The sequence below is a fragment of the Polyodon spathula genome, chromosome 21 (assembly GCF_017654505.1).
Source record: "Polyodon spathula isolate WHYD16114869_AA chromosome 21, ASM1765450v1, whole genome shotgun sequence".
Classification (NCBI taxonomy): domain Eukaryota; kingdom Metazoa; phylum Chordata; class Actinopteri; order Acipenseriformes; family Polyodontidae; genus Polyodon; species Polyodon spathula.
The window spans coordinates 2,321,910-2,334,725 of record NC_054554.1 but is presented as its reverse complement, the minus strand read 5'-3'; the positions used below and the strand labels follow the sequence as shown (position 1 = coordinate 2,334,725).

General features: G+C 41.1%; 1 protein-coding gene across 1 annotated transcript in view; it reads left to right on the top strand.

Moving 5' to 3' along the window:
* Positions 1 to 7: 7 nt before the first annotated feature.
* The window catches only part of cpne2 (copine II), a 32,582-nt gene continuing 19,773 nt past the window's right edge, over positions 8 to 12,816 (top strand). The window contains exons 1-4 of the mRNA XM_041222374.1: positions 8 to 394; positions 7,882 to 8,066; positions 12,301 to 12,480; positions 12,733 to 12,807. Coding sequence (XP_041078308.1) covers positions 7,899 to 8,066; positions 12,301 to 12,480; positions 12,733 to 12,807 — 423 coding nt within the window. The 5' untranslated portion in view covers positions 8 to 394; positions 7,882 to 7,898. The remainder of the gene's footprint in view (positions 395 to 7,881; positions 8,067 to 12,300; positions 12,481 to 12,732; positions 12,808 to 12,816) is intronic.

The following is a 12,816-nucleotide window of genomic DNA, read 5'->3' as shown; positions in this document are numbered from 1 at the left end:
GCTTGTGTTTGCAAACACCGCTGGTGGTGCCTCTGTATACCGATGCGCTTTCTTCTTGGAAAGACGGCGTTTGAATTAATACACATCACATCAGACAGAAGTGTTGGTGCTGCTGGAGTCGCCCAGATTGGGCGGAGCTGTTCTGTACAAGCTAAACCAGACAGCATCGCTCCCACAACACAGGCAGAGCAACGGCAACATTATATCGGCTTTAATAATCGAGCTCTGAAGGACATTTCTTCTTGAAAACGCACTTTTTGGATATAATGCTTTCACTACAGGCAGTTTTATAGCTAAAATATAAGACGCTCGATACTTAGTACTTTGGATTGGAACAGAAGGGAGACTGGAAAAAGCGCCTTAAGTGTAACTAGTACGTAGGAAACATTTTCGGGTAAGTGGCTGTCTTGATAAAAGTTCAAAATAAGCAGTGGGCATTAAACTACGGTGACAGCTTGGTTTGTGTAGGGGGAGCGGAGCTTTTAAAAAAGGAGCCAAGAGTCGACGCTTTCCCGGGGTAATATAGACTACAAACCAACTGAGGGCTATATGGAGTAAGTGAGGAGTTGTTCTTTATATGTAATTCGCTGTTAGCTACAAGGAAACATATTTGAATGTGCCTGTAAAGAAAGAAAGCAATTCGTTTAGATCTAGTAGGACGATGAACAGTTTACAGGGAGACATGCAGATGTGTTTGTGCTGTGCCTAGATGCGGGAAACAGGGAATTCAAATACACACACACGGGATAACTAACGAGTCAGAAACCCAGACCAAAGAAGGGAAGTGAATGATTGAGGGTTACTAATAGCTTGCTTGGAATGTATACAATTAAAATTGTACAGCCGTTCTGATTCGTTCAGGTTGATGCTTTGTCAGTGTAAATAATGGAGCTTCAGTTTCAATCTCACGCAGCGCTTCAATTCATAGTTTTGCTTGATGTTTGTACCTGCACTGCAGTAGGTTACAGTGCACGGTTACTACGCTGCACTGGTAGGAATGAGTCCAGACTCCAAATGAGTCTAGTACCGGAGTGAAAGGAAGCCCCTGGTCTCCGGTGCCTTTTTTATCAATCAGAGTTGTTTCCCTTGGCTTGCTAGTTTATAGAAACAGCGTCTCTGGCATTGGTGGCAAGTAATGCAAACACTGTGCTGTTTTATTACAGGGGGCTGCAGAAAGTGCGCTATACGGCAACACGTGGTGTTTTCATTCCCATTGCACACCCCCTCTCCACACATGCACGGGAATGGGAAGCGCTTTGCACGCTAGGGCAAGGATGCCAGCATGGGCGTATTTATGCAACATGTTCCACTACCTCATGAATTATTGAAGGGTGGAGTGCCCCATTTTAAAACTGTGTGTATATCATTAAGAATAAATCATGGATTTGAATATAACAATAACAAGTTGTCATGCCGTCAGGCACCTATAATACCTCCAATGTTTTGATTGAAACACCGGCTACCTTGAAAGATATGAAGAACACATGGAAACGTTGGGCAGCTGGCTCTTTGAGCTAAAATATTATATATCGCAGACAGAAACCCACCAATTAGTCTTGTTTTTGTAATGTATCGTCATTGGGGAACACTGGGGCTTCAGTCTGTTTAATTTTTATACTAGACATCTGAAGATATTACATCACTTGTTTCTTTAAGTGATTCTAAGTGTGATTACAAACAGAATGGAAGTGTGTGAAAACTAACAGGAAGAGGATTAGATCTGAGGGGAGGGGAGCTCATTATACAACAGTCCATACATAATCACACAGCACTTTCTTTTGAAAAGCAGCATCAAGCTTCACTCCACTTTGTGTGTGACACACAGTGGCATTGCACTGGACAGGTCCTCTAAAGATAGAGTGAGCTCGTTCACCAAACTCTACCATAAATCTTATTACGGAAACCGGGCTTCGTTATGAAGATCCTTCAGTCCCATGGAGACTGTATTGAAGTGCTCAGGGTTAGGATTAGCTTGCTTCGTTATGAAGATCCTTCAATCCCATGGAGACTGTATTGAGGTGCTCAGGGTTGGGGTTAGCGTGCTTCGTTATGAAGATCCTTCAGTCCCATGGAGACTGTATTGAAGTGCTCAGGGTTGGGGTTAGCGTGCTTCGATATGAAGATCCTTCAGTCCCATGGAGACTGTATTGAAGTGCTCAGGGTTAGGATTAGCTTGCTTCGTTATGAAGATCCTTCAATCCCATGGAGACTGTATTGAAGTGCTCAGGGTTAGGATTAGCTTGCTTCGTTATGAAGATCCTTCAATCCCATGGAGACTGTATTGAAGTGCTCAGGGTTAGGATTAGCTTGCTTTGTTATGAAGATCCTTCAATCCCATGGAGACTGTATTGAAGTGCTCAGGGTTAGGGTTAGCGTGCTTCGTTATGAAGATCCTTCAATCCCATGGAGACTGTATTGAAGTGCTCAGGGTTAGGGTTAGCGTGCTTCGATATGAAGATCCTTCAATCCATGGAGACTGTATTGAAGTGCTCAGGGTTAGGGTTAGCATGCTTTGGTATGAAGAGCCTGTGTATCAGGCAGTGCTGTGTGATGCATTGATCTGAAGAGATAAAGGTTAAAGCTGTATAGGCAGCCCGTTCAGTCAGTTTCTCCCATTACAGTCTTCAGCAGCCTAAAACTGAGAACATCGTCTTCATACCAGCAAACTGTTAAACTTGGACTTTGTTGAGCAGAAAAACATTTATTTGGACCTAACGACCTACCTGTAACTGGGGGGCAGCAAACCATTAAAGGCCACCTTAAGTTTCTTGAATACATCCTTGAAATAGAATAAGCCAATGGTAATTTTCTACTATATATATATATATATAGAGAGAGAGAGAGAGAGAGAGAGAGAGAGATTAGCGTGTGTGTGTGTGTGTATATATATATTAGTGTGTGTATATATAGTATATATTAGTGTACATACATGTTATATAGATAACTGTTCTGTTAATAGTTTCTGTGTTATGATGTTCTTCATATCCCACCCCCATATGTCTGGAGCATTGCAAGGTAACCAGACGAGTACTGATGGAGTGAATGGCCTCCTTTCATTTTAACAATAGGACAAGATAAATCCATGAATCATTTAACAGTGACATTTTAACATTGCAGATTGAAGTGTGTTAGAGGCATGTACATCGAAACGTATGCATTTTATTCAAACCGCTAATTCCAGTAAGTGCTCTTTGAAGTACAGTATCCTGCGAAGTGGAGGGGGATCAGCAAGCTCTAAACCTGGTTCCAGTGCAAAGTGTATTTGCCCAGGACAATGGAGCTTTTATGAGTTGGCTCTTATTAATGAGAATGAGTTACACACATATTGCTTAAACATTATCATTTAGACATAATAATGTAGCACATAGTTACAAAGAGAAATTAAGCAGTGGTCAGTTACCCAGAGAAGATGCTTCTTGAATGCACCTCCAAGTGCTGCTGCTTTATACAGGCTCTGCACCAGTTTGCTTAGATGCTGGCTTATCTCTGTGCGTCAGCAACATTTTGACCAGACCACTGTTACTTGCACGAGGTCATTGTTCCCATGTGTGCCTCCTGCAGGAACGTGTGTTGGGCAGTGATTGATGATGAGTGTGAGGGATTGCACTTCAGCACAGTCACGATAAGGCGACTCCTCTTTCCTGAGTGCTGAAATCAGACCTGGGGTCAATTAGAATCACAATTACAACTAGAACGGCCAGGCATTTCTACGGCTCCCAAGCCCCCAGTATCAGTACCTCTCTAAGCGTGTTTAGTTCTCAATGCGCCAAGCTTAAAATCAGCAACCAACTGTTCCACAGAAGAAGATTTTGAAAGTTTTTTTTTTTTTTTCAAAATTGCATCAGGCAGCCATCTTGTTTAACGCGAGTTTCTTAAGTCAGTTGTATTGCTACAGTGTAAAGAATGATGCTTGTGAAGTGTTGAGTTAGTCAAGTAAACAGTTTGTCAACTGAGGCCATTTTAAATTCCAGATGTAAACATACACCTGGAGCAAACTTGTTTTATAAAACATAACCATTGACATATTTGTGTTCCATTGTTACTGGGACAATAACTACCATGTTTGGAGTTTGTTGGTGAAACGGTGTTCAATAGCAGCATTTTGCTGTTAAGGGTGCATTTCGATAAGATTTGTGCCAGCCATTTTGACATTAAAATTTATCACAGCAACTTCTGCTTCGCAAACTTGATGCGGGTTTGGATGCTGATAATATATGCCAAGTGTCAGATCAATGAATTCCCTAGTTCCCAGGAAGAAGATTGAAAGGTTTTATCGAAAAATGCGTCACGGCACCAATTGCAAGGACGCAGCGGCAAAATTTTTTCAGCATAAAACAGCCAAAGAATCCAGCTTGTTAACTGCCAAGTCAGAACTTTTGATCAGTCACACAGGGAAAAAAAAAAAATCTTGACTATAACGATAGGCTTCCCAGGACAACTAAGCTGTTTACCAGTACACCAACAACACAAAAATCACACAGTTTATCACAATACCTTCTCTGACTGCTCAGAACCAGAGCACGCTTTCTATTCCTACCCCTCAGCAGCCACAACCCGCCTGGCTGCATTCTTTAAATACCCTGCACCTGGCTCTAATTTACAATTAACACCAGGTGCAGGGGATTGCTAAACAATAAAACAATTAACCCATTAACACCCAAATGTGCATTCTTACATGTTTTCTGCAGGGAAGGATTTTAACCCCCTCCCTGCCATCTTACAATATATATATAATATTTAAATATAAAATCTATAAGCAGCTTCGCAGAGAGTAAGGAGCAAACAGTGTGGCGTCCGTGAATTTAGGAAGGTTTGGGGAATTCCAGACCTGAATTAAAATAACAATGCACATGTTTTATGGAGCCTGCTTTGGGCTGGGGGATGAGTGTACTGTTTAATCTGTACATTAATATTCGATGCTCATTCACTTCCTGATAGCAAGTTGTTCCACAGTGGAAGGAAAGTCAGAATTAATTCCTTTAATACTGCCAGAGTCTGGACTGAGTCTGATTCATTAGTGCCTGCTGTTAACGTGTTAGAATCAAGGAAGCGGGGATCTGTGCCATGATTTCCTTTTTTATATGCTTCATTTGAAATGACTTATTTGGGCTGAACTTGCTGTTTTGAGTTACTGCACTTTGACGAAAGCAGAACTATAGTTGGCAACGTTTAATGGAAATTCAATTGTAAACTCTGAACTGTTGTTTTTAAAATTGAACAGCCTTCTTTAAGCCCTTATTCATACTAACTGTCTTTCGTGAAGTGTTCCTAAAACCTGTCAGAGATCATTTACTAGAAGTGGTTTGTGTTCAGAGTGTGAACGCTCTCCAATTTGTATTTCATTGAACAGTAATCCTGTTTATTCCAGGCTTTATAACCTTGTGAATATGAACCACGTTGTGGCGGGGAATTAAAAACAGAAGTACAGTCAGAGACATGTGGAGGATAATTATTGAATTCTGACGAGAGATACATATATATATACAAACACACACACACACACACACACACACACACACACACACACACACTTTACACTCACACACTATAACTGGATATGAAATGCCTTTCAGTCTACAACAGACAATGATTATATCAGCAAAGGGTAGCAGTTAACCCTCAAGCTTCTGGACAACATTACACCTCACCCCTAGGCCGTTTAATAACACTGACTCTGTTTTGATCTTCTCTTGTGCTACACCCACATCTGATTGTCCTACTGAAACTTTCTGGTAGCACAGACACCAGACACACCCTATTCTCAAGCTTGTGCAAACTGTAGAATTACAACTGCAGCCTCTTGTAGACTCTTCCCTTGTATACGTTGATTACAATATCTAGATCTGACAGTAAACCTGACTCCTGACTCTGTTTGGATAGTGGAGAATAAATCCACTACATAGACACCAAAAAGAGCGAATGAAGAAATGTCCTCTGGGTCTGAATCCTGAAGGCTAATCAGCCACTGGACTTTAATAAGAGAGGAGTTTAGTTGCACAGCAGGGCAGTTCTGAAATGCATTCTCTATTGCCTTCACAGCTAAGCATCTAAATATATTATATACTGCAAGCGTATCATCTGTGGACTCATTTGCAATGTATTTTTAGTTAGGTGGCATATTTAAAAATATGATATTATTAGCTTTTAAAATAAAACACTCCCTGCTGCCCACGCTGGCCCGTCCACGATCACCCTGTAAATGAAGCAAGTGTCACACAGTGCTGCAGCTTGAACTGTTTGTTCACGAGGAAATTCTGAGAAGTTTCTTAGCTGCTTTGTAGTTCCACCAGAACTAAGAAGTTTCTTTTTTTGGTAATGCTGTGTACTTGATGATGGTGCAGCGTGAGTTGAATGTTTTATTTATTGTAGCTTAGATTACAGGATTGGATTATACTGCTCATTTTGCAGTTGGAGTTCCCCATGTCACATTAAAGTGTTGATACCTGGAGGATAGTTGGTGATAATCATGAGTAGGTGACCCTTTCTGTTGAGGTAATTGAAGAGCAGGTCTTTAATGTTGCTTATCATCCCTGTTTGCAAGGTCTCTGTGTTTTGGGAGAATACAGAATGAGTGAAAGCTGAAATTTGTGATTTAATTTAGTAATCGTTGTAGCTTGTCACTGTCCTGCGTCACTAGGACCAGTTAACCCAATAGCATGACTGTGACAATGGAAAGGCATGTGCTGGCTGTCGGGCGCATGAGTGACCTTCTGGGGGGGGGGGGGGGGGGTTTGGAAGCCCCGTTTGACCCGTCTGCCAATCGTAGTGGTTTCACGGAGAGTCGGGAGGCGGGTCTTGCAGGGTCAGGCAATCCCATAAGATGAACGCTCTCAAATTCCTCTAGCTTCCAGTCATCTAACCTAAATAAAGTGTCAGTCAGCTGGGCCTCAGCGCACAACACACCTGCCAACCAACCAGATTAGTGCCAGTGTGCTCTGGTAGACCAGAGGCTCTTATAAAAATATGAAATACCAGTATATAGTTTGGACTGCTCCAACATGAAGCACCCGCTGCAAGTTTCCGCTTAACTGTGGTTTGTTTTAGCTGTGGTTCAGCATCTGCCACAAACTAAGACAGAATCTGTGAAACCGTTTCAGCACCTTTTATTAGTCTGTTGAGTGCTAACTGTGCTGCACAGCTCTACACAGCTAACACACACGGAACACATGTGGTTATATATGTTTCAATGTGGGGTTTTTCACATGTTTTTCTGTCCCAAGTTGCACTGCTTTCCTAGAAAATGGAGAACATTTCAGGGTACCATTCCACTTGTGAGATGTCTTGCTCAACAACATGTTGTCTTTCTGTCTTTGTAATTTCCTGTTGGCTGGGATTTATATACAGTACAGAGTTGTTTTTGCAGGAGCTAAACAAGCCTAGATAATTCGCTGGCTGAGTGAGAGCAGTAAGGGTTAAGCTGCAGCAGTAAGAGATGGAACAGCCGCCCTGTCCCATCAGCCTGCACCAGTGCTCAGCCTCATGTGCTGCTGTTTTGTTCACAAGTCTTAGCTGCACCTTTCTGCTGGCTTGTGGATGCTGAAAATCTTGTGGTTTTCACACAGCCTCAATTCATTGTGCAATAAAGTGATGAAACACAGGTGCTCCCTTCTTGCACTTGCAGTGTGCTGAGGCTGATTTTAAGATATTGAATGTCTGCCGTTTAAATGTTTTGAATGCTTTGTCGTTGACACTGAGTGTGTGGTCTACAGTCGCGTCTGTAAGTGCAGTTGCTGCAAATAGGTTCCAAAGGGGATGTGAATATTTTTATTATTATTATTATTATTATTATTATTTATTATTATTATTATTATTATTATTATTGTAAGCAGCAGCAGCCTCGTTGCTCTTGTTCACGTTGTTGGTTATCGATGTGCTCCGCAGGCTGTTTCACAGACTCCATGGCCTACACGCTGAGCCCTGCCCCGGGGGGGCCTGTCGGGACCACATGCTGTGTGACCAAAGTGGAGCTCTCCGTGAGCGGGCAGAATCTACTCGACAGAGACGTCACCTCCAAGTCAGACCCCTTCTGCGTTTTGTTTCTGGAAGTTAACGAAAAGTGGAAAGAGGTAGGTAAAAAATACACACACAAACACACACACACATATATACATATATATATATACACACACACACACACACACACACACCACACTGCAAAGAGTGAGTGATAAAAATAAAGAACTTTAAAGCAGAACATTACAGTTCAACTGACCTCCTAAACACAGAAATAAGCAAAGCTAACTACAACAAATAAAGTAAAACCTCAAATATACATATAAGACTAATTCCAGCTCGGTGACGTGGACAAATCACTTGTGTTTATGGCTTGTATGTCTTCAGAACCCCTTCAAGGAATTGTAGTCGTAATAATAATAATAATAATAATAATAATAATAAAAAAAAAAAACTATTTTATATAGCGCCCTTAAAAGCAGTCGTCTCAGAGCGCTTCACAGAACAAAGATCAATTCAACAAAAACAATGACACGTGGAAACAAAAACAGAAACAGGAAAAGGAATCATAAAAAATGTCTTTCTAAAAAAGTACGTTTTTAAGCTAGATTTAAAAACACTCAACATTGCAGAATCCCTGATCTCTAACGGAACAGAGTTCCACAGTTTTGGGGCATAGCAACAGAAGGCCCTGTCGCCCATAGAGCAGAAGAGACTTAAGATCGGTGGAGCGGAGGTTGTGAGTGGGTGTGTAAAAGGTTGAAATATCAAACAAATAAAGCAGAGCAAGCCCATGGAGAGCCTTGTAGGTCAGGAGAAGGATTTTAAAATCCACTCAACCTAACAGGCAGCCAATGCAAGGCCTCCAACACAGGTGTAATGTGACCCCTAGAGTGTGACCTAGACAAAATTGAAGCCGCAGAATTTTGAACATATTGTAATATGTTGAGAATGCTATTAGAGACACCAGCGAGCAGGGTGGTACAATAATCAATCCTAGAGAAAACCAATGTACTGTTGGTTGTATAATATTCCTTATGTAATTCACTGTAGCTTATCTGTCTGTCTATCTGTATATAATGAAAGGTGAGATCTATCCAAGAGTGTGAGGGGTAAGCTAGTGCCTTCTAGTACTCCTTCCAGTTGATCTAACCCTTTATACCTGGGGCTCAGGGAAATAATTGCAGCAAGACTCAAATCCCAGCCTGTCATAAAAGCTGTTTCAGTTTTAATGTGTTCAGTGCGGTGGTGCAATGCTGAGAAGTGGAGGTAAGTTGAACTGTGGTTTGCGTTTACAAGGAGGCGGGGCTTAGCGCCTTTTTAAGAGCATGAATGAGAAGAATCTTTGTAGCCAAGGTAACCCAGCACGCAAGATTTATGTTGGAACAGCATCAGATGATTGAATATTAAAAGAATGAAAAAGAAAAAAAGAAGTATGAGTCCAGAAGATGAGGTAGCAAACCCGCTAACTGCTAAATAAATTAGCATTCATTTGCATTTCATTGAGGTATAATCCTTGGATTGAAAATCTGTTTTTATAATAGAAGACAATGAGGGAGGTCTGTCTTGATGATTTTAAAGAGAGCCGGATCTTAATACGCCCAGTCTGAGAGTCTGACATCCTTTCCCTGTATTTGCATTGCATATTGTGAGGATGATAATCAATAAAGACAATCTAAAGGAAACCTGCGGCCACACTGAGTTCAGACTCTGTTTAGATCATTAAAATCAATCCCAGTGTCTAAAAAGTTCCTTAACAATTACCTACTGACAGCGGTGACGCTGGTATAATTGAACTCCAAACTCTACTCAACACCTTTTAACCTCAAGTTAAATGTCAGGTTCACTGAACACGGTCTTGTTTTTCTTCAGCCAGTTCATCAGATGCACCTTTCAGAAATGCGAGACCCCTGACCCTTTTCTGTTTCCAAGCAACCGGAGGGACTTGTGTTAGGAGGAGACATTGCTTGCCAGCTGTCAAGCAGCATCGTTTTCAATAACGGGGGGGGGGGGGGGGGTTGTGATATTGTGATTATTAAAGCTACTCGACCAGAATCGTAATGAATCAGAACAGCTCAAATATGAGAATTGCTTTGGCAGCCCCAAACAACAGGAAATAAGACATGCCACATGTGCCCCAGCATTCCCTGTGAGTAGCAATGACATGCATACAGGTTTGTTTGCTTTGCAGAGGAAGTTGAATGGGAGTGGCACACTTGCCGGTGTAGTTGTTGAGTAAGCCTCATTTTTAATAATCCTCCGTAATGTGGTGCCAGCAAGAACAAAAGACAAGTGCCACTGAGTCATAGAAGCACAATTATTGGTCATCACTATTTGTTTTTCTCATTTATTATTATTATTATTATTATTGATGATTTGAAAGAGTCCCCTGATATGATGCCCGTCCTAATGTTTGTAGATATTAAATACAGACCCTGTCAGTTGGTATTTTGTCCTAGTTTTCCTTTCATGTTCCCGCTCCGTTTTTTCTGATATAATGCCTATCCTAATGTTTTTATTTGCCAGGTAGTTTTTTTCGTGATTTTTATTGAGCATGTTATGTACCGATCGAGAATGTAGTAGTATATGCACAAGACACTTACATTTTTGATAGCCAAAAAGAAAATAACACAGTAAAAATATAAACAACAAATCCATCCATAAATACATACTTCCTGTTTTTCTCTGTACATTTTACTGTCAAATACATTTAAATTGTGATTTGTGTTTCCCCCCCGACCCTGCCAGTCTGTTCAATTCACATTTAGTGTCATTAACTGTTAATCATGCTGACAAATGGACCCCATCCGTCTTCAAAGCGTTCCTATCATTGACCCTGTATATTAGCCACTCATAAGAAACACTTTCAGCAAGGTGCCACTCTGCTTATGTGGGAGGATCTTTATCCTTCCAATGTCTCCGTATGATTCTCTTGGCTGTAGTTATAGCCACAATTATCCATTTTACCTGTCTGTCATTTCAACTGTCATTTGTGTTATTCTGATTCAAAAGGCATAATGCCGGATTCAGTTGTATTGTAGTTCCAATTACTTCCCCAATTTCCTGCATAACCTCTTGCCAGAAATGTTTTAATTTAGCACACCCCCAAAACATATGCACAATGTCACCAGTTTCCTCCAGCACTTTACAGTACTTTGCAATCTCTCAATCCCAGCCTGTTCATTTTAGCAGGAGTCCAGTACATTCTGTTAAGTGTCTTACATTGCATGTCCAATTCCTTCTCTTCATGCTCTTCCTCCAGGTCTCGTTCCCATACCACTTTTGAGTCCCTGCAATCTGAGGCTGTTTTGTCAATAGGTTATGTATGAATGAGGCAAGGTGAGGTCTTGAACCGTGAGCCTCTAGACTAGTTTATCACTGATCTCTGATTGATACGGTGGCCTATTATCTTTGCTTTCAATTTTAAGCACACAATCTCTAATTTGCAGGTATTTCCAAAAATCCTGTTTCTGCAAATTATATTGTCTTCTTGTGAAATGCTGAATCCAGGTATTTTATTTATTTTCTGTGCCAATCTTTCCGAAAAATTGCTTTTCTGCCAATTTTTAATTTTGGGATTGTTCCATAACATTGCCTTCCTGGTAAGGAAGGACCACGTTTTCTCTCTCATGTGTAGTTGAACCCATGTTTCCCTGGTGTTCATCATTATAGGATTTTGTGTAATTTCTTTTGATATCTGACTCAAATAATCCCCTGGGTCAAAAGGTGAATTTAAATGAGCCTCCATATCACCCCATATTGGCTTTTTGTCCTCAGCTCTAAATAGGTCAAAATCCAAATTTCTCCAAAGCATAGCAGAGGTTTCCCCATTCTACCCTGTCAAATGCCTTTCCAGTGTCTAATGATAAAGCTGCCACTGGAGTATCAACCTCCTTAAGCTTTTTAGTAACCTGACTGATCTGTGTTGCTATTAGTTTTGCAAAAAAAAAAAAATCTGATTATTTGAAAGTTCAATTTTCAGTCAGTGTTTTGTTTAATACATTTATGTTCTAGACTTACTCGGATACTGCTGTCCTGTATGTAGACCAAGTTCTGTGTTTCCATTTGTGGAGCGTTGGGTCTATAGATGAAAATGTACCTTCTGAGTTCTTTCAGTTATGTTTTATTTCGGCTTGGCTGCCAATACGAATGTCTTTGCCTCTTCCACCTCTGGAAATCGACGCCTCACCTCGCCCACGGTGACTCTGAACTCGGTTGGGTACTGTGAAGAATATCTGAGTCCTTGTTTGATGCATGTGACTCCCCCATTTGCCAGGTATTGATGATATTAAATCCACACCCTGACAGTTGTTGTTCTATCCTCTTGTTTTTTTCCATGCTTTGCAGATCAGCAGGACGGAAACAGCTATAAATAACCTGAACCCTGTTTTTGGGGTGAAGTTTGTGATCGACTATCACTTTGAGGAAATACAGAAGCTGAAGTTCGCCTTGTTTGACCAGGACAAGCCGAGCTTGCAGCTATACGAGCATGACTTTCTGGGCGAATTCACCTGCACTTTAGGAGTGGTACGTTTTCACTGGAGCAGCAGATTGCATTTCTGTGAACCTGTGCAAAGTCATAGTGAAGTTTCTTCATGACAGTGCAATCAGTGGCAACTAAAGCATCTACAATATCATGTACTTTAAAAATGAACCAGAAGTCCCCAGTAGTTCGACGGGCTGCATGTTCCATTATACACAGCTTCAGACTGTTTAAAACCTTAAATCATTGTATGAAGTCCTGGCATTGCATCAGTTATTCTTTTTGTGTTTGTGCAGATAGTTTCCAGCAAGAAACTGACAAGACCACTGGTGCTGGGAAATGGAAAGCCTGCCGGAAAGGGAACGATAACGGTAGGAGTA